General features: G+C 38.6%; 1 protein-coding gene across 7 annotated transcripts in view; it reads right to left on the bottom strand.

Moving 5' to 3' along the window:
- Nucleotides 1-13,182, bottom strand: part of LOC124152911 — a 38,089-nt gene extending 24,907 nt beyond the window's left edge. For 4 of the 7 annotated variants that reach the window (XM_048382592.1, XM_048382591.1, XM_048382590.1 and 1 more), the window contains exons 1-2: nt 12,935-13,181; nt 9,855-9,929 (exon numbers count right to left, since the gene is read on the bottom strand). In XM_048382592.1, coding sequence (XP_048238549.1) covers nt 9,855-9,929; nt 12,935-12,950 — 91 coding nt within the window. In that variant the 5' untranslated portion in view covers nt 12,951-13,181. Of the gene's footprint in view, nt 1-9,854; nt 9,930-12,934 lie in introns of all 7 variants that reach the window. The other 3 variants (XM_048382594.1, XM_048382593.1, XM_046525993.2) reach the window with 1 other exon arrangement.
- Between the last annotated feature and the right edge of the window lie 8,073 nt (nt 13,183-21,255).

Raw genomic sequence — 21,255 nt, forward strand, 5'->3', positions numbered from 1 at the left:
CCTCCTCCTCCTACTCCTCAGGAAACCTGTGTCGAAAATAAAAAGCTGCTGTGAAATGAACCCAAGCTGTCTTGAAGCATTGCATGGGTGAAGGGTATTAAAGAATGGTTCAGACCCTCTTATCACGCACTTGTATTTGTTCACTATGGAGGTTACCAACTGTCCAGACTGTGGCAAGAGTTTTGCGCGAAAAGATAATCTACAGAGACATCAGAAGCAGGTGCATAGATCAACTCAAGACTCGCCTTCTCTTCTTCCTCCTCTGGATAAACACCTTACTCCTCCTACTCCTCCTCCTCCCGATAAACACCCTCCTCCTCCTCATCAGGAAATATCTCCACGTTTGCTTTCATCTCGGGAACACCAGCGACACGGACGATTCAAGTTCCTTATACCCTCCAATAGCATCGTTGTTGGACCCAGTGGATGCGGAAAGTCGGTGTTTGTCTTCAACCTATTACGTCGTGGATTCGTTCAACCCCTGCCCGACTGTATTGTCTGGTGTTATACTGTGTGGCAACCGCTTTACGATAGCATTCTTCAAACTTTACCTCAAGTACGGTTTGTGAAAGGAATACCTTACAATCTCGAAGATGAAAACTTCTTTGATGCCCGTAATCAGAACATGATGGTGTTGGATGACTTTTTGTCTGAAGCAAAGAATGACAATCGGATTTCCCGTCTGTTTACAAAAACCTCCCACCACAAAAATGTCATTATCTTTTTGCTATTGCAAAACCTCTTCCCGAGAGGTAAGGAATCTAGGGACATTGCTCTAAATTCTCATTATGTCACACTTTTCAATTCGCCAGTGGACAGACAGCAGGTGAAGTTATTCGCCAGAAGAATATTTCCTGAAGACATTGGTAAATTTATGACTCTTTATGAAAGGGCTGTTGAAACCCCTTATGGACACCTTGCAGTGGATCTCAAACCCGGTACAAGTGAGAAGAATAGATTACATGTCAACGTCTTGACAACCAGCGACAATCAACCTGATCACAGTGCTTCACAACAACAACAACAACAGCGGGTAAAAGATGTCTCTCTAGCATTAGACGTGCAGACAGCTCCTGACATTCGTGCTGATCACACTTCAATTTCCAAAGAAAGGTCTCTAAGCTCTGACGACGACGACGTTGAAACAGCATCCATCTCGAGTGACAACACAGGACCTTTTACCATGGCCACTGCGTGTACTGACTGCGGCGTATTGATAGACAATATGCACGATCTACAGCGACATATTAGATCATGGTGTCCAGCAAACAACAACTTGAAATGCAAAAGAAAATGTCTCAGATACGAGAGTGACGACAACGGCGACGACGATGAGGAACGACTTCCTGAACAGAAAGGTGGAGGTCTCGCTGTCAAACGTCATCGCTGGAAGCCGCCAAACGCCGAAGTGGATGCGGAGGAGTGGCAAAATGTTGGTTTACAACGCATCTCGAATCGTGTGTACAACATCAAGCATGACGCGATGAAACTCAAGAGGAAAAAGTACAGACAACAGGGTCGAACAGAAGAATGGATTGACAGAAAAATGAAACAGATATGGGACAGCGAATTGACCGACAGTCTCAAAAGTGTCATAGAGTTCTCCCAATATTTTAGACAGGCGCCTCTATTTCCATCCTAGACAGCCTGAGCGATATGGATCCTGGCACTGATCAATCTATTATCAAAAACAAGATCGCTCGTTTCACGAAAACTGTGATGAAAGACATTCTGACTCGTGTAGACATACCTGGAGCAGATAGTGACACTGAATCTATCTCAGCCGCCGATGATGGCGATGACGAGCAGAGCGAGCAAGAATAAAAACTTTGTTCTCGTTTTACAATCCTTCAGTTGAGATTTTGTGTTACCCAAAGCAATGACACGGAAGAATCGGTCACCGAGTCGAGGTAAAGGAAAAAGATTTGGACTTATCCATGTATTGAAAACAGGACCTGTCATTAAGTCAAAACAGATTTCTCTAAATGACAGCTCCCTGGCGTCAAAGAAACGCCGGTCGTATACATCAGGAGACCGGTCAAGTTGGGACCTCCGGGACGCAAACATCTATAAAAGTCACAAAGATGGTCGTCTCCATCAGGTGCATCTGAGTGGTGTATTTCATGTCGAGATTAAACACTTAAAACTTTTCTAAAATCATTGAACCGTCAAGGTTTTTAATCATTTTGTAAATCGTTGAAATCACTCGAACTCTACACTTGTTAGGACAACACCCTGTGCTGTTAATAAAAGCCTCATTACAGTTTATATTTTGTTGTTGTTTTAATTCATATTTCTATGATGTCATACATATGGTCAATATGCCTCTGGAAAGCAATTATCTCTACAAGCCGATCACACGACAGTTTGCTTGTGGTTATTTTGTTTTTTGTTTTTTTTAGTATCATACAGTTACTAACACGAACTTGTCTATAGTAAAACTACACTGTTAACACTTCAATTCAACGAGAACTGTGAACCTACAGTGAGTGAGTGAGTATGGTTTTAAGCCGCTTTTAGCAATATTCCATCAATATCATGGCGGGGGACACCATAAATGGGCTTCACACATTGTACCCATGTCGGGAATCGAACCCGGGTCTTCGGCGTGACGAGCGAACGCTTTAACCAATCAGCTATCCGACCGCCCCTCTGTACAGATTCACATCATAGATCTATCCAACTTCATTCGAGGTGCTCTGACGTCAGCACTTACAAAAAAGGAGCTCTTTTCAACAAATTGTCACAGGATAGGTTTTCAATAGCCTATTTAGGCTGAAATTTGATTGTTAAAACGAACAAATGTCCAGCTTGGCACTCAAGGGGTTAAACTTTTTTAACTATATTTAAATGAGAATCTTGCGTGCCCGGAGACTTTAGAAAATTGGAATCTTTGTAAAACGGTTTAGTGTTAAATATGATTGTTTAATCACGTTTGTATACACGCAACGAATAAATATTCTTGATGTGAGTGTATTGTCATTTTGTTTGTTTTTTAACATATACCCAACCTGATACAAAACAGTCAATTAATCTTGTGATATTCGCTGCAAGAGGTTTTGAGTTAAAGGTAATGAACGCTGTGATGTGACATGGTGAAATAATAGAAAAAAATATACAATAATTGGTATCAATAAACTTAAGAAATTTTGATTTAGTAAAATACAATGTATAACACTTTTTTTAAATTTTCCGACTTGCAGACGAACTCGCATTAGTCTTTTCGTTCAAATTCGAAATGGATATATTTATTAAAAAATCCCAAAAAGTATGTACGGATGTACAAGTGCTATTCGATAACTAAACTAGGGAAAGATGCATATGAAAATCATGCACATGTTGCTGAGATGATCTCCTGACTTCTACATACTCTTTGGAAGATATTAGACATAAACACAATTAACGAAAATTATTCTTATAACTGCAAATTAACACGAATATACACTCATACTGTAAGTAGGTCAAGGGTCAGATGCATTCGGGCAGTGTTTGAAGTAAAATGCTCGAATTTCAACTCGTGAAATAGTCGTTCGTTGGTTTCTCCTGTAATTACAAATACTCTGAATCAGGCATAATAGACACATACTTTGGAAGACATCCTCTCTCCGACTTTAATTTCTCGTGCAAAACACTGTATTCTCCCACCGAATATCATGTTTCCCACTTGATTTTGTTATAACACACAGTGGTGAAGTTTCCAGCTAACACCCCATGTTCACAATTAATTTCCAATAATTATCAAATTGACTTCCAAGTTATCAGGTAAAGACCATTCCGTTAGCTAGCTATCGCGGTATTATAATATGTAGATCCTGATGTTCTTAGTATTCATCATGCCTTTATTGAATAGCATGTGTATAGTAACTCATACCATATGTGAACTTTCTACAACGGAGTGGAGCTCTGGTTAACCAACCCCCTCCATTCATAAGCAGGCTCACGATAAATGGCATGTGGTGACTTCAATTTCAGGAGGCTCTCTAGTCAGTATTTCACAAAACAGCGACACGGACAAAACAAGGTGTTATGTGTATAACATATACCAACTCATTCGGAGTGTTGTACAATAAACCTCACTTGTTACCATATAAGCAATATGATCTACTGTTAGATGCGTCGTCAACTGTGTACATAGTACACTAACTAAATATGGAAATATTACTATGCCCATTGAGCGTTGTAAAGAAGGTGATCACGTGACTCCCCAGCGAATATGTACTTGGTGAAGCTTGCGTTGAATTGATCATCGGGTTATCTTCCTGACCACTGACAGAGGACACAATACACCAAACGATTAATCTTAAGGTTTTAAAAAGCTAATCATGCTAAATTCAGAATATTCTAACTTTATCTCGAGTCATAGAAATTTACCATGACAATGGTTAACTAACACTATTCTAGGATCACCTTTTTAAAACCTTAAGATTAATCGTAACTGTTTTGTAAAAAGAGATAAAAAAGACAATATAAGAATACATTGATCGATGTCTGACTTTATTAAACAGCACATAGGTGGCACATGTCTCTTCATTATGATGGTTCTTCAATGGGATGCCATTTGTGGTGTACACATCCTGGAACAAAGGGAACATTGAATTTGTACATGTACTTTTTTTTCCTAAAGAGAATTCGTTGAAATTGATAAGATAATAAACTCAATCAAGATTTTTTTTCATACAAATGCATACATCATGCAGAAACAGACTATAACATCTACAACCAGGTATCGCAATGCCATAGCATGTACCCAAAAGTTGTGCGCTGCTCGCAAAACAAAGTATAGTCTGTGAAATCACTTTGAATATTCTGTTTCTTGCTTTGTAAAATGTTTAACGAGTGATGTTTTATCAACAACAACAAAAAAAGAAGTAGGATTATATCTGATTTCTGTTGGGTATTAAACTCTACAAATGGATTAGTAAAATAAGAATCTGTTTTAAGTTTAACTGTTAAATAATATGAATTATTTTGTGAAAAGCATGGTGAACAAATGCATACATAACATTACAAAAATGCTTTACACAAATATGCATTAGAGGTAGACAGATGAGAAAGAAAGAAAAAAGATTTCAATGTAACTAATTACTTATCAGTAAATAATTTGTAAAAATATTTAGATTAAAATTATTACTCACCTAAGACTGACTCTGACACAGCAGCACGTCGCCTCCATTCTCCTCATTCATTCCGTCTTCAGTATTGTCAGCAAGGTTAGAGTGAAAATGTCAGTCACTCAACACTACCGTTGAGTTTTATAACGCATATTGACATAGATCACACTCTTATCTCAGCAGACGCAGCCCCCCGAATGAGCATGGAGAAAAGGTGCAAAAAGGCGGCAAAATTCAGTCGCAATAACATTCCATTTCGCGTGCGATGTCAAGTTTCCATATGAGGATATTCATTACTATCCATTGTTCTTTGTTAATGGAAGTAAATTGCATCTGGTCAGTTGACCCTGTATTCATCTAATTAACCTGATACATCACTTATACATTTACACATTAATGAGTTATCTTGCATATTAATGAGGGATTGGTGACCTAAGTTTCCATATAAGGATATTCATTACTATCCATTGTTCTTTGTTAATGAATGCTCAAGTAATCTTATCTCTTAGAAGTTATCTACTAAACTACGTTATTTCACTCTATTTTTTCTCATGAAAATGATTCTGGGTATAGGTTAAACGAGTATTTTTTCCATTGAAATAGGAAACTGAACCGACATTTTGAACTCAAACATCTTTTAGAAAAAAGAATAGAATTTTACAGTATTAAAACGTCATATACCAGACTGGCATACATTACAGTCTTCAACACACGGGTTTCACGATACCGACTCTATATTTCTCCGAGCTGACCTCTAGCTAGGAGTCAACACTGTTAACCCTTATTTTTTTATAAAGTTGTCATGGCAACTGTTTGTTAAAAGGAACTTATAATAGGTAACACTAGAAGAGTTAAGAACTGGACATGTGGTTTCTATGGAAATTCAACTCACACCCCTCTTTGCCACATGTGACAGTCATTACTACGCGAAATACATGCGTCAATGGCATATGTCTAACAATGACATTCCTTTCCCCGTGAATCACATTTGAACCTCGTAGTAGCCACTTCCAAATAGGGACACTCATTACTACGCTGTGTTCTCACTTAATGAAAGGACTCATTAACACACTGCATTCGTGCATTGGAACAACAGACCTCTCATTAGCCTTTCTGACCTGTGACGTCATGATTATATTTGACTATAAATGACTTAATGCACTTGCGGATCAACTTAGTCTCATATCGCTTTGTGGAATGGGGCCCCATAGAACTGACTTGTAGGTCAGGCGCGAGATTCAAACCGAGGACACGTGACACCCGTGAGCGTTCATGGCAACGTCCGCCATCTTGTTTTTTAGACACGTGTTGTTCTACGTTTAACGAATGGTCAAGTAATTAATTGCATGATTGCTTCCGGTCAGTTGACCCTTAATGAATGTAATTGAATATCGGGAGATCTTTCTACATTAACCTGTTCCTGGGCTTTTTAATATTACCACACATAGCCCGCTACCGAATGCCCACAGAGAAATGTCTTCAACGCAAAAGGTTCAAATGTTTACCACATGTTCTCGCGCCAAAATGGTCTCACAATGACATTCCATTCCGCGTGAGTCAAGACCCAACCCAACCCCCGGTCGTAGTATCATGTCCATATAGGGACATTCATTACTATCCCATGTTCTACGGTTAACAAATGGTCAAGTCATTCATTGCATGATTGCATCTGATCAGTTGACCCTTTATTAACCTAATTGACCTGTGACGTCATGCATACATTTGCACATTAATGAGTTATTCTGCATATTAATGAGGCAATGACGTTGACAACACCCCCCACCCTCCAGGTCAAGCTTATGTGACGTCATCAGTCACGTGGGGTTACTAGGTGCACTTGTGACGTCATCAAATGAGGGGGTGAGGGGGGATAGTTCTTAAATGTTATCTACTGTCAACATGTATTTTGTAAGAGTTGGCGTAAATACTAAAGTTGTAAGATGTATTAACACAAGCCCCAAACAACCAAGTTAAGCATTAAGTAAGCAATTAAAATCTAACATGCGAATGTACACAAGTGAGCAGCACGTAAAGGAACTAGTCATTTCTAATATACATACTCAGTAAAATAGTTCAATATTCTATCAGAATTTTTGCATATTCTTTTCGCGGAAATGTTATAATTAAGGAAGTAAAAAATGAAAGTCTGAAACAAGAAAACAACAATTTCATAAGAATGAAGATAGTTTTGGGTTTGTCTTGCATGTTTTTTCCAGAAACAAAACCAACTCTCGGCTCATAACCAGTACAGTCTAACCTGGAAAGTTCGGGGTATTGTTAAACTCAGTGCCACGGCACTGTAGCTCACCTGGTTATATAGTTAACAGTTTAAATGTCACCTAAAGGCTGCTGATGTCTGCATTGTTGGAATTCAAATTCAAATAGCTCCTTCACGATGTTAAAAACAAATTTGCAAATCACAATTAACTGTCTCTTAACAGGTTTGTAGTACCTATAAATATATGTTTTTATTTGTGTGTTCGTTTGTTGTAACGCCTTGTTCAGCAATATTCAAGCTACATCTCGGCGGTCTGTCGATAATCGAGTCTGGTCCAGACAATCCAGTGATTGACATCATTAGCATGGATCCACACAATTGGGATACGATGACATGCATCAACCAACTGGTGAATTGACTACAACAGCATAATGCTAAATATCCCTAAATCATGGAACAAAGCAATAAATGGCAGATCTTCTATCATAGCTAACTTTTTTATTAATAACATTTTGAGAGACTTTTTGATAAGAACAAAGGGCTCCAGAATATTTTATGATAAACGTATAACTACAACTAACTTTCCTCTGATTTGTGATTATCTCTGATAAATGGGGAAATGAACTTAATCAAAGCATTTTATGGAATAACGTTTTCTCTAATTGTAGATTGTGTACCAATGATGGTAAACTAATAGATTTCAAGTACAGATTTATATATAGAGCTCTATACACCAAAAAGGAATTATGAAAAAAAGGAAGTTAATAGATGATGATATAAACTGATTTTGTGTCTCTGAATTTGAAAACTAATACCATGTGTATGTAGAATGTGTTTTTGTAAAGGAATTTTGGTTAGAAATTGAAATGTATCTAAACTCGAAACTTGCAAATGATAAATCATATTACCATTCTGGATAAGTTATTTTGCTACAACAAAAACAACTACCTATTCAACCACATAATTCTTCTTGCAAAAAATACATTCACCAGTAAAGAAAACTCCATTATGCTTTCCTTTTTTCATAAAAATATTGAAAGATGTATGTAAAATAGAAAAATTCATCGCAATGAAAAATTTGACAGAAAATGGAAGGAATTATCAGCCTTCTTATTATAATTTCTCAGTTAATCAACAGATGTACTTACCCATATCTGATCATGTTTTAAGATTCTATGAATTACTACATGTAAATACCGCATGTACCAATGTTACAGATATGTCTACTGATTTGAAATAAAATTATTTTAAAAAAAAGAAGTCAGCGAGCCTGAGCACCCGATCCCTTTAGATGCCTATTACGACGAGCATAGTCGCCTTGTACGGCAAGAATGTGTTTCTGAAGACCTATTCTATCCCGGGTCTTCACGGGTCTATAAATAGATATAACCAGTACTATATGTTATTAGCATACGTTTGGCACTGTGGTCTCGCATACATATATAAAATACTGTGTAGATGATAGTTACAAATGTAACGTTTTCTTTGGTAATCATCATCGGCACTCGTCGGCCTTTATAAAGTTGTTGTACCTTATGTTGTAACCCTTTTCCGGTTATTCATGACACACAATTGTGCACGAGTCTTCCTTTGAATACGACATTGACTTCCTGACCAACCATACAAACAGTAACCAAAAGTAAAGTGAAGAAATACGAACGATATTCCTGTGTGAGCTTGTACGCCTGAGTGGTCGGTGAAAGAGAGTGCACATCCGTGCATGAGAGCAAACGAGTATTTTATTTCACACACATATATAATTGAGCTTTGTAGAGACGACAAACGATGGGGTTATAGCTGTTACAACATCGAATCATAATGCCATATTGATAGTGTCCCTACATTGTGACCATCAGATCCCCCCACCCCCCACGCAAATTATGACCATATGGCACAATATTGGTATTTGCTTTGTCTTTTTACTAAATACATCAAACTTCAGATAACCGACAACCATTTAACCCACAGACTTAGCTCCTTTCCAGACGTATGTTTGCGTATTTTAATAATTGTTGTGACATTGTTTCATCCCGAGGTGTATTCATCTAAAATTTGAAATTCAATATACAACGGATGTGACTAACATCTATTTTGAGCAAAGCCAGTCTTGAAGGTGGAAATTGTCAGTTCATCTACATATGGCTCAACAGTAAAACTGTTTACTAACATTAGGTCTATACTGTTTCTAAGGGCTTAAATCCTATCGTGTTCGTACTAAATATACAATACAAATGTAAGCTGTGATAGTAGGGTAGATATACTCATAAAAAAGAACAACACGGGCACACCATCAATTCAAAAGGGCGACAACACGATAATGTGACATTATCAGTTGATCGAATTGTCACATTGTCACGCTTTTTAAACCATTGTGACATTGAAGGATGTCGCATTGTGGCCCCTTGGTAACAGTGCTTGTTTTTGTAAGGGTGACAACGCAACAATATGACAACGCGACAAAGTCACTTCTAGGATTCCTGACTCGTTTCCATTCATAAGTTTTATTTCCAGAAGCAAAAACTTACCATGTGCCGGTGAGAAAAAACAACAGAGGCAAAAAATAAGCATTAACTTGAATGGGGAGGACATTTCGTCAGATCCTGAAAATAACAAAACATATGTTATACTTAATATCTAAATAATGTTAAACACAATGCGATATGTGGAATGTTGATTAATAATCTCTTATGTCAATTTATTTGAATAAAGACAAGCGTGTCAAACCTCCATATATGTAACAAAGATTTCACATGTCTAACGCCAAAAGACATTTGCTCTGAAAGATTTGCATCCTCACTGAGTCAGTTGTTATATCGTTATTTTCCAGTTTTCATATTGTGGGTAATTTGCAAGCAACGTGTATTATGTAAGACGCAAGTTTAAATAACAGTAACAAAATCTTTTCTATAATCGTAAGCAATTTCTGTCAACCATGGAAATGTTCTCAACCTATGGTGGACGAGTGGGGACATCGCTTTCTCGCTTTATCGCTCCATGGCTTTCTCGCTTTATCGCTCCATGGCTTTATCGCTTTATCGCTCCATGGCTTTATCGATTTCTCGCGGTAAAGCAATATCCTCTCTTGACCACTATTCTTTTGGGGCCGCATGTGATATCTGCTACAATTGGGAAGGAATGTTGAACTTTTCTCACTATTTCCTTAAAACATAATTTAACTGTACAGGTCTAGACGTAGGTGATTTTAAAACAATCCCCAGAATTTTGCGTAAAATGTAATTGATCGATCTACTTCCATATTCAGTTGTATATGGCCATCACGCCGAAAGCACGTGGCAGATCATGGCAATATATCGGTGGGGTGTATGTGTGTGTGTGTGTGTGTGTGTGTGTGTGTGTGTGTGTGTGTGTGTGTGTGTGTGTGACTCATTGTCTGTGTAAATATGTTGTAGATATCTAAATAACTCACATCAGAACGCACAATTGTTAACCATACAGTTTAAAAGGATAGAGAATTGTTATATAAATATGTATATTCCTGCCTGAGCCTATATTACAATCGGATATCTAGTCTCCCCTGGTGGGAAAGTTAAACTTTATTTTACAAGCACTTTAGCATTAAATTTAATTCCCGAAGACAGTTTGATCGAAAGTAATTATTAGAAACGAGTTGTTTTTAAATAATATTTACAACGCATTTCATTTCTATTGTCCTAATGGGGTTACGGGTTAATGACGCTTCGAAAGTCGTATATGTGACTTAAGGTAGAGACATATATCTAATCCATCTGTATTTAATAAGGGAAACATAACTGTGTACATGTATAACGTTTGTCTGTATAATGTACATGCATCTTATTCAAAATAATTATGAGCCCGAAATCGGCCAAACACACACTCGGCTCCAACTCTACAGTGAGGAGTTATCCCCTTCGTGTGACAAATGCAGTGAACATACGCTTGAACAGTTAAACATTACCTTTTGAAATGTCATCATTATGTTAATTGGAGACAAACTCTTCTGGTGGTTGAGAAAAGAGATTCAAGTCAAATGGCAATACTAGGGTTTGTGACTGCATCAGGCAAGTATGGCACAATCTTATAATATGTATACATAGTGTCGCAAAAATAAACATTAAACCAAATATATGTATCATTTTTTTTCGTTTTAACATTTCTTTTCTGTTAGATGTTCTGCTTTTTATAAAAGGAGCATAATCTGACAAAACTGTGTTTGCTTCATGTTTTGATCCATTCCATTAAGCAGAGGATCCTGTCATTTCATCAGAGTAACCATGTACAGTGTCATACATTGTTATACATGGTAAACTTATTCCTTTCGTGAAGTAAATCTACTTGTATTTATGATTGTAAAACATCGTTTGATGTGTTGGGGCAAATAAACTTTATCTCTGGTCCAAGTCCCACTAATCTGTACCACAACCACCGCTAATGCACAACGCCTCGTAACATACCGTTCTCGCCTACAGCCGGAACACAACGCCTCGTAACATACCGTTCTCGCCTTCAGCCGGAACACAACGCCTCGTAACACACCGTTCTCGCCTACAGCCGGAACACAACGTCTCGGATCACACCGTTCTCGACTTCAGCCGGAACACAACGCCCCGTAACACACCGTTCTCGCCTTCAACCGGAATACAACGCCTCGTAACACACCGTTCTCGCCTCCAGCCGGAACACAACGTCTCGGATCACACCGTTCTCGCCTACAACCGGAACACAACGCCTCGTAACACACCGTTCTCGCCTACAACCGGAACACAACGCCTCGTAACACACCGTTCTCGCCTACAGTCGGAACACAACGCCCCGTAATATAACGTTCTCGCCTTCAGCCGGAACACAACGCCTCGTAACACACCGTTCTCCCCTAGAGCCGGAACACAACGCCCCGTAACATACCGTTCTCGCCTTCAACCGGAACACAACGCCTCGTAACACACCGTTCTCGCCTACAACCGGAACACAACGCCCCGTAATATACCGTTCTCGCCTTCAGCCGGAACACAACGCCTCGTAACACACCATTTTCGCCTACAACCAGAACACAACGCCTCGTAACACACCGTTCTCGCCTACAACCGGAACACAACGCCTCGTAACACGCCGTTTTCGCCTACAGACGGAACGTTAACACAACGCCTCGTAACACACCGTTCTCGCCTACAGTCGGAACACAATGCATCGAAACACACCGTTCTCGCAGCCAACCGGCGACCTAGTTTTCGCTCGACGTCACCACGGCTGGACGCGCGGCCCAAGTCGGCTCCTTTTTTCCTGGTGGAGAACTGTCGTTTCCCTATCATCATAATGTACTTTATGAGGAAGACAATTAATGGATGTCAACATCCTTATTATGAGGAACACAACGTATGCTTGTTCCTGCATCAGGTGAATTCAATTCACTTCCTTATGAGTATCACTTCTAAATGCCTTCCAAAGATTTGATGTACTTTGTGGATTGTACATAGTCAGTGCTCTGTTTTTTTGCGATCAGAGTAAAGTGTACACTTCTTAACTAAGAACACACTACATTTCGGGCTAAGGTGGCAGTCCCTATATAATTGTATTACATTGAAAACATATTGACACTCAGAATACAAACATCAAGCACTGTACTTACCCGTCGTATCCAACATCTATCATCAAATAATTTGTCATGATTGGCGAAACTTTTCTGAGTATATTTGTTCGTATCAAATGTGATTATACCACAGCAATGTATATCGTCCTAGAACGCCCGAGATCTACACTGCAATGACTTTACCAGGGGCTGTAGAGTCACATGATGCACTAGAAACTTAACACTGACGCAATTGTTACATTATACAAAAAAAGTCCATTAAGCAGCCACCGACGGCTTATTTCATCATGTTTCTATTCATGCGCATTGGCACTGAATCGTGCAAATAGCACCATACCTCCTTACATTAAAATACTAGCTTCTGATTGGTTGAGCAGCTGGCAATTATTTTCCGTGTCGCTCGCTGAGATATCAATCGGAATACCTGCTTGGGTGACCTTCTTATCTCGCATAGGCATAGTTTCAAAATAAGAAAACACATTAACCGATTTTTATCCAATGCATTAGGTAAAGGGAAGTAACACGCTTCATTTGCGTCGTCTGCTAGCTGTCAAAATGGCTGCTGACTCAAACGTTTTACTCAGTGAAACTCGGTGAGATAAATTCGTTTTCAACATATCCCTCGACAATTTAGGCTGTAACGTTTCAAGGTACATAGGCTCACTCACAGGGTGCATCATGCCATATATACCCATCGAGACCTGTTGACCTACTTACATTGTATAGCGTTTATAATAACTCACCCAATTATGCCCGCTTTACAGGAGTGAATTCTATGCAGGAATTCATTTGGGGAAGGTTTAGCTGATGTCCCCATAATGTTCTGTATTGCCAATATTGATGAGGATAATATAATGTCACTGTAATGTTCCAGCCCATCTATGGTATAATGTACAGAAAATCAAAATTGAACAGTGTCTAAAACAGTATTAGATTGTGGTGTCGGTTCTAAAACAGTAATTGTGCAAGTGATGTACAGCCGATGGTTAACAAGCATATACACAGCAATGAGGCAGTTGAGTTGATTGTAGATTGTGAAAAGCTTAAAGAACATCAAAGCTCAAATTCTTTGATAGATTGTTTGATAGCCAAAGCTCAGTCTCCAAAGTTGACTCAAAGTCAGCGCTATCAGCCAATATCCGTGACAACCCAAAACACAGCATCAATCAAAGCCCTCAACACCAACCTCAAAGACTTCAAAATACAAAAAAACTACAAGAAGCCATCAACATCAAAAGACTCAACCGTGATCAAGGCTATTACTTACACCATCATCTTTATTAAAAAAGACCGCTCACAGCGGTAAATAGTGCTCAATTACAACATAGCGTATGTGAGTATTGTGAGGCTGTTGGTTTAAATGACAACATTAAAGATACACTGGATATATCTGTATAGCTTTCTGACAGTGGAAAGCTGCAATTGATTAACTGGTGTAGCTTAAAATGATTTCGACAGTTATAGTAATTTTCTTCAAGAATCATAACTTAAATATGGGCATTGAAGAAAATAATGATATTCATCTTCTTCAGATAAATTGCATCAATTAAATATTCTATCGTTAATTGGTATGTTGTTCCACCTCACCTTTTCTATAGTAGTTAGTAGTGCGAAGTTTAAGAAAGGGAACAACTGTATTGGCCTTATCCGATAAGTATTTTTTGTACCGAAGTAGGGTTTAATGGCACTATAAAACACACCTTTTGATGATGACATTTCGGCACTATGCTAATTCTGAAGGAACTGATCCTTTGAAGTTTGCTCTACTGTATTTAGTAACAAATCTTTACTGTCTGATAATTGATTATTCCATATGGCTTTAACCACATGTATTCGATTTTTTTTTTACAAATAACAACCATGCATGGGGAATGATAAACATTATCACGGTGTCTCTGATATAAAATATCTGTACATAAGAACTGGAAGTTCATTTACATTTTGAGGCAATATTAGTTTACACCAAAGGCTTAACATGCGTTTCTTGACAATGATATAAACCCGTGTGCGACCTGTTACGCCACACAGCATATACGTGGGTGTAATCTGACGTAAGCTAAGACATACTTTTAGGAATAATTTATGAACATTCTCAAGGATAGAGAAATCAGTGTAACCGCAACAGTATAGGAGAATCGGGACTACCAACATATTTTCTTTTATGTAATGTAGCTGAGGATGTACCAAACATAACAACTATAGTTTTCCGCATTTAATTGACAAACGTATTCAAATAAAGCTACAAAGCCATTTCCATATCCAATACAAATATCTGCATAAAGCAGAGTTGATTAAACAATTCCGAGGTGATATAGCAAGACAAATAGTTAATAAGCATACCAATATTAATATTTTTACGATTATTATACTGCAAGAATGTTCTACATCGTTAAGGAAAAGAGCAAACAGCAGAGGTGGCAGGTTTTCTCCTTGGCGAACCCCATTGTCACAATTAACAAATCAAAACCATTTCCCAAGGCAGGATACGATAGTTATAGGTCTGTAACTTTCTAGTTTCAGAAAGTTCCCAATTTTCTTATAAACTGGTTTGATCATTCCCCATAACAAGGGTTCAGACAAGAAGACTTAACAAGTCGTAATAAAATTCTGTAAGAATCGGTTTAGTTGAGATTATATACTCATTTTCAATTGTGTCTATACCCGATGCCGTCTTGGTTTCAATTGCTTTCTCTACCTCATTCACTACACGACTTTCATTCAGATCATCATTTGTGTCATGAGGCCGAGTCACAAAACAGTCACGGTCGTCTAAAGTACTATAAATATCTTTAAAATTTTAGAATTTTTCTAATGGAACATCCAGAACCAGACTTATACTTTAAATAGTTCTAAAAGTCTTTAACATCATGATGCCATATGGGAAAACTCGCCCTTTATATTGTGCAGGGGCGGTCGGGTAGCTTTGTGGTTAAAGCGTTCGCTCGTCACCCCGAAGACCGGCGTTCGATTCCCGACATGAGTACAATGTGTGAAGCCCATTTCTGGTGTCCCCTGCTGTGATATTTCTGGAATATTGCTAAAAGTGGCGTAAAACCATACTCATTCACTCACCCATATTGTGCAAATAATTTGAATATTTCTTCTTTAATGGGTTTTTATAGTCTTTGTTTTTTTCTTATCTTTTGAATGTCTTCTTTTTCCTGTACAGTTTTTTCATATCACGACAATCTTGGGCATACCATTTATTAAAGTTAGTTTTTGGCTTATTTTAACCAGTGTCCTTCCTTCTGTGTTTACAAGCACAGTGCTTCATTCGATACAAGAGTTTAGTCAAGAATACTGCAGTCTGTGCAAGTGACAGCGCCCATATATTTATCTTTTCCGAAACTCCCGTTTGAAATAAGCATGGGTTGTGTTTTTACACATGTCGACGATATTTATTCGTTTCGGATCGGTCTTTGGAGACTTATTGTTGACACATGTTTTCGATTATATCGTTATTATTAAGGTAATCTATCACAGAATCATCTGTACCTCTAGAAGGGGCTATCTCTAGCGAATCTATAGTTCCAGGTGGAATTTAAACAAAACCCAGATCACTATCAATATTCACAATTGACTTATTGATACGTATCCACAAGGTTACACCACTTACAGATGGAACAATTGAAACACATGGTGCCATTTCATTTAGTTTATAAGAAATCCTTAACCTCCTGACTTTTGACCTGTGGTCTTTTCTATTGTTAAGTATAACTGTATTATCCTCATTGCTAATATTAACATCCAACTTATTAGTTTTGGTTTCTTGTAAACATACAATATCACAGCACCGAGAAGTGAAACTCAGGATACTTTAGCTTAAAGCGAAATCCACAAACATTGAAAGATAAAACGTTCAGGTTACTGTAACTTACATTACTTTGTGTCCTAAGTTCACTACATGTTGAGACATTGCTGTTATCCGAGCCACTGACGCCATTAGCTCTACTTACACAGGGGCTAAGGTAACAAACAGTAAATTATTGTCTCTGTTAGGTTTTGTTCCTAGCTGGTTGGAATTGACAGTTGGGCTCGGGTGTTGTCACATACACCATGCAGTCTGGTTCAGGAAGTAATCTTTGCAGACTTACTGTCTGAATCTTCCGAAAATAAAACTGTAGCAAACGTGGTAGTCATCGAAGCGTTACCAACTTGTCTCAAGCTGTTCAGTGTCATAGCCATATAGATGTTGCGTTTAGGCGTCTAATCCAACCAAAACAGTTGAAGCTGACTTTAGCCAAGGAAAGAAATTCTGAATTAAAAACTGCTTGCTGAAATTAAAGGTGTTTCTTCAAAGGTTGACAGTTACCAGGCTGTCATCGAATCTGACGACAGTTTCCCAGCCTACTGAGTCCTTAACTACTGATGTAACTGATCTTACGTCAAAGTGCACCCTTACGAGTAAAGTGGACTACTTGAAAAACAAAGTCGTCGGAACAATCTACTGTTTTATGGAGTTCCAAAACCTGAACAGACCTGAGAAGACTGTGAAAACAGTGTTCGTGACATTATCAAAGACATTGTGAAATCAGACGATTCTGATTTGTGTATTGAAAGATGTCATCGAACAAATAATGGTAAATCAATAACAGTTAAATTAAGAGATTATGGAACAAAGGAGTCTGTTCTGCGTAACGGCAAACTCCTGAAAGGTGGTCCCCTTTGTGTGTCGGAGGAGTTTTCTTTAACTGTGAGGAATAAACGTGAAAGGTTCTTATCAGTAGTGGAAAAAGCCAGAGAGGAGGGAATGAGATGTCGTTTACAGTTTGATAAACTTGTTTTGGATAATGGTGAAGTCCTATCATTTGATCTGGAAAACAACTGTGTAGTTGAACTCACCAAAACGCGCTCGTATAAACCTAAGGGGTCTCGAGGTGTACCAGAAATGCATGATGATGTCTCCGAGTCAGTGGTTCAACTGAATTACTCAGGTCGCAGAGAGGAAGAAGGCCGGGTCCGAGGTGGTGAGGACAGTCATGTCGTTACTCTCTTGACATGGAATATACACGGCTTAGGTAACCAAACACTGAATTTAGAATTTAATTAATTTTGTTATTTGTTTGATATTTTGGGATTAACTGAAATATGGAGTAATTGTTCAAAAAATAACATTGAGAAGTGTTTTCCTGATTACTCGGTGTATGCAAATTATCGCGAGTACAACAATAGATGTAGAGACGGACTGTTGATCAGAAATGTGTTTAAAGAGTGAGTGAAATATGTAAATTTATCCTTCAGTGATAGCATCTATGTTCACTAAGACTCTAACTTTTTCGGATTTGAAAAAAGATATTTTGCTTGGATTTGTTTACCCAACCCTTTATTATCTTCAGTTAAGGCTGACACGCGTAATATTAAGGGTATTGACTATGTCGACTCGTCTTTTCATAAACTGCTGACGCCGTTCTGTGATGTTGACATTATATTAGTAGGCGATTTCAACAGGATCATTAATGGATTATATACTTTATGGTGATGATGATGATGATTATGATGTTTACGTTATGATATGCACATGCAATATATAATAGATTCATGTCATGTACGGGGTCACGGGTAGCCCAGTCGTCTGAGGCGCCGCGATTCGATGTGCAGGGTTGCTTGCCTTGGGCACGCCAGAAACCTATGATTGGGGTTCGAATCCCGGTTCGCCCCGATTATGTTTCTAGGTTTGTCAGCACCGAAGTGGTAAACGTCTGAGACCTGTATCACTTCGGGATTTCCTCCCACCTTAAGCTGACACGCCGCGATATAACTGGAATACTGTTAAAAGCGGCGTTAAACCAAACTCACTCACTCCTGTCATATACCTGCTTTCAAGAGATAAAGACGTTAACGATTTTGGAAAAGAAATTATTAGCCCATGTTGTGCATATGGAATACATATGCTAAATGGTCGTTTCCCATAGTTGTAGCTTTACTTGTTTTACCTCTAACGTGCAATATCTTAAAGCTCCCCTCAACTTTGATGAGCTGCAGATAAATGACAAGATTTCATTGGAAGACATCATCCTTAGCCTGGACAAGAATAATATCGCAACAGTGGGAGCAGCAGAAGCGTTAGCCAACCGCTACCCATCATCCACTCTCCTCCCACCCCCTCTTTGTCCCCCAGGCCTGCTGCTACAGCCAACTCCCCAGGATCAAGCGGCGACCACACTCCAATGGAACCAGGGTCCCCAGTGCTGAATGCTTCTCCAGGCTCCTCGATGTCATCAATGTCCTCATCCACGCAGTCATCAAGCCCCATTCCCCTTTGTTGCAGACATCGACAGACTGACAGAAGCATCCCTCAGCTGTTCCCATCAAGTCAGTGTTGACGTTAGTAGCCGTAGTTTCAGGTTTGAAGACTTGGACCTACAGAGCACATATGTTGGCTATGGAACTTCTACGTTTAGTGTAATATGTTACAGACAGAAATTCACCATCAGTGCCTTGACTAAATTTCAGATTCTCCTTTACATACAAAACATTGTCAACAAAGGCAGGATCCTCAAACTATACATACTCTGTGTTTGTAATTGGTTAGGATTAGAACTTGTTCCCAACTAAGACAAGGACATGCCATGATCCTTCACAATGGATTACTGAGGTGAATGTGTTGTCGTGTAGGGGGCTGGCTTGTGCAGGCCCATGTGGGACAAAATAACCCCCAGGTACAGTTTTGTTTGTCAGTGATGGAGCTGACTGGCTTGAGCTGACTAGCTCAAGGGCCATAACATTGTCTAAGTTAACCCTAATAACCCGTTAAAGGACCTTGGCGATCATGCAGCAGCTCGTGTAATGAACTGTTTCAAGAGATCTTGTGGAAGTAAACAAACACACTTCATTTCAACTTTGAGAGTAATCTGAGTGAGATCTTGTGTTCTATCATTTCCTTTTTGCAGGCTTCACATAAGGAGGACGTGAAATTTCCATAACAGACATATTTTGGACCGTATACGTTCACACAGTCACAAAGAAGTGTTTCATATGGTTTATCTCAAGCATTTGACATTTTTCAAAAAACCTTGTTGGAAACTTAAATTTGTTTTAGAACAATATGTCTGAGTGACACGTGTGAGAACACCGGATATATTTCTACAGTTGAAAATGACAATCACAATACTTCCTTACCTGAACCAGGGTCCACTTTGTGTATGTGAAAGTGCTGACAGAATAAACACATAGCATTTGCCATACACAATACTAGTATATAAAGAAAGACACAAAGGGTAAAGCATGGCAGGGGTGAACAATACTTTAACAGACGATGCAGGTGGGCTATAACAGATCTAAGAGCTGTTAGTGTTGAGATGCTGAACGAATCATTGACCTGAGGATAGGAGTGTTTACTCCCCATTTAGAATTGTTTAGATAAATTTAGAACACATTTGTCATATAAAATTGCAAGACTGTCAAAAAGTTATATGGATATTAGACCTTGCAGAAAGACACCAGTTGATCAGTTTAAGAGTACGAAAATAACCAGATAACCACAGTTCTTCAGTATGACAGTGGTGCATATATTTAACGTATCTAGTGGTAGGACAGTAGTACTTAACTTGTGTTTGAGAGTCTGGTTAATACCACAAAACTAGTTCTTGGATAAAACTACATCTTTTTGAGTGTAGAATTTTTGTACAACAGTCAAGTGTCAGTAAATAATTTTGAGAGTACTGTATATACCACAGAACTGTCGTGAGGGCAAAAGCACCTAGTTTTGAGAGTTTTGTTTATGCCACACTCCAAACTGTACTGTGTTTGTAGTCCTCTTGCTGGACAAAAGTGAAAATTGAAAATTTTATTATAAATTGTATATTTATATACTTATCCTATCTCACACTATGCATCTCTCTTTCTTCTTTCGATTCTGAGTGGAAACGTATCTGAAATAAAAGTTTCCAGCTTCTAAAGTTAATTAACCCTGTCATACCTCACATCGTCACGGTCACCTCCCAGATCTGGGTCATGCGCGCTATGCATGCTGGTTGACCTTCTTGCACTGATCACGTGTCTATCCCAGTCAACTCATTCTCTTTCAAGAGCATATAGACTAAGGAATTGCGATGTGGGGATGGACGGGTGGGCATATAACGTGTGAGATAGGATAAGTATATAAATATACAATTTATAATAAAATTTTCAAATTTTTAAACTTATCCTATCTCACACTATGCATTTTATCCCACGGTTGGATGGTGGGGCGCAACTCCCTTGTCTATAGATCACAACGTAGGATATTTACGAGGAAGCTGGAACATAACAGCGGTACAATACTTAATACAGTAACACAGTTAAGTGTCGTAAGACAAAAAAAAAAAAAAAAAAAAAACGCACAAAAACAACAACTCGTAGACAGGATAAGAAGAACACTC

The sequence above is a fragment of the Haliotis rufescens genome, unplaced genomic scaffold, assembly GCF_023055435.1.
Source record: "Haliotis rufescens isolate VD_foot unplaced genomic scaffold, xgHalRufe1.0.p SCAF_4, whole genome shotgun sequence".
Taxonomy (NCBI): Eukaryota; Metazoa; Mollusca; class Gastropoda; order Lepetellida; family Haliotidae; genus Haliotis; species Haliotis rufescens.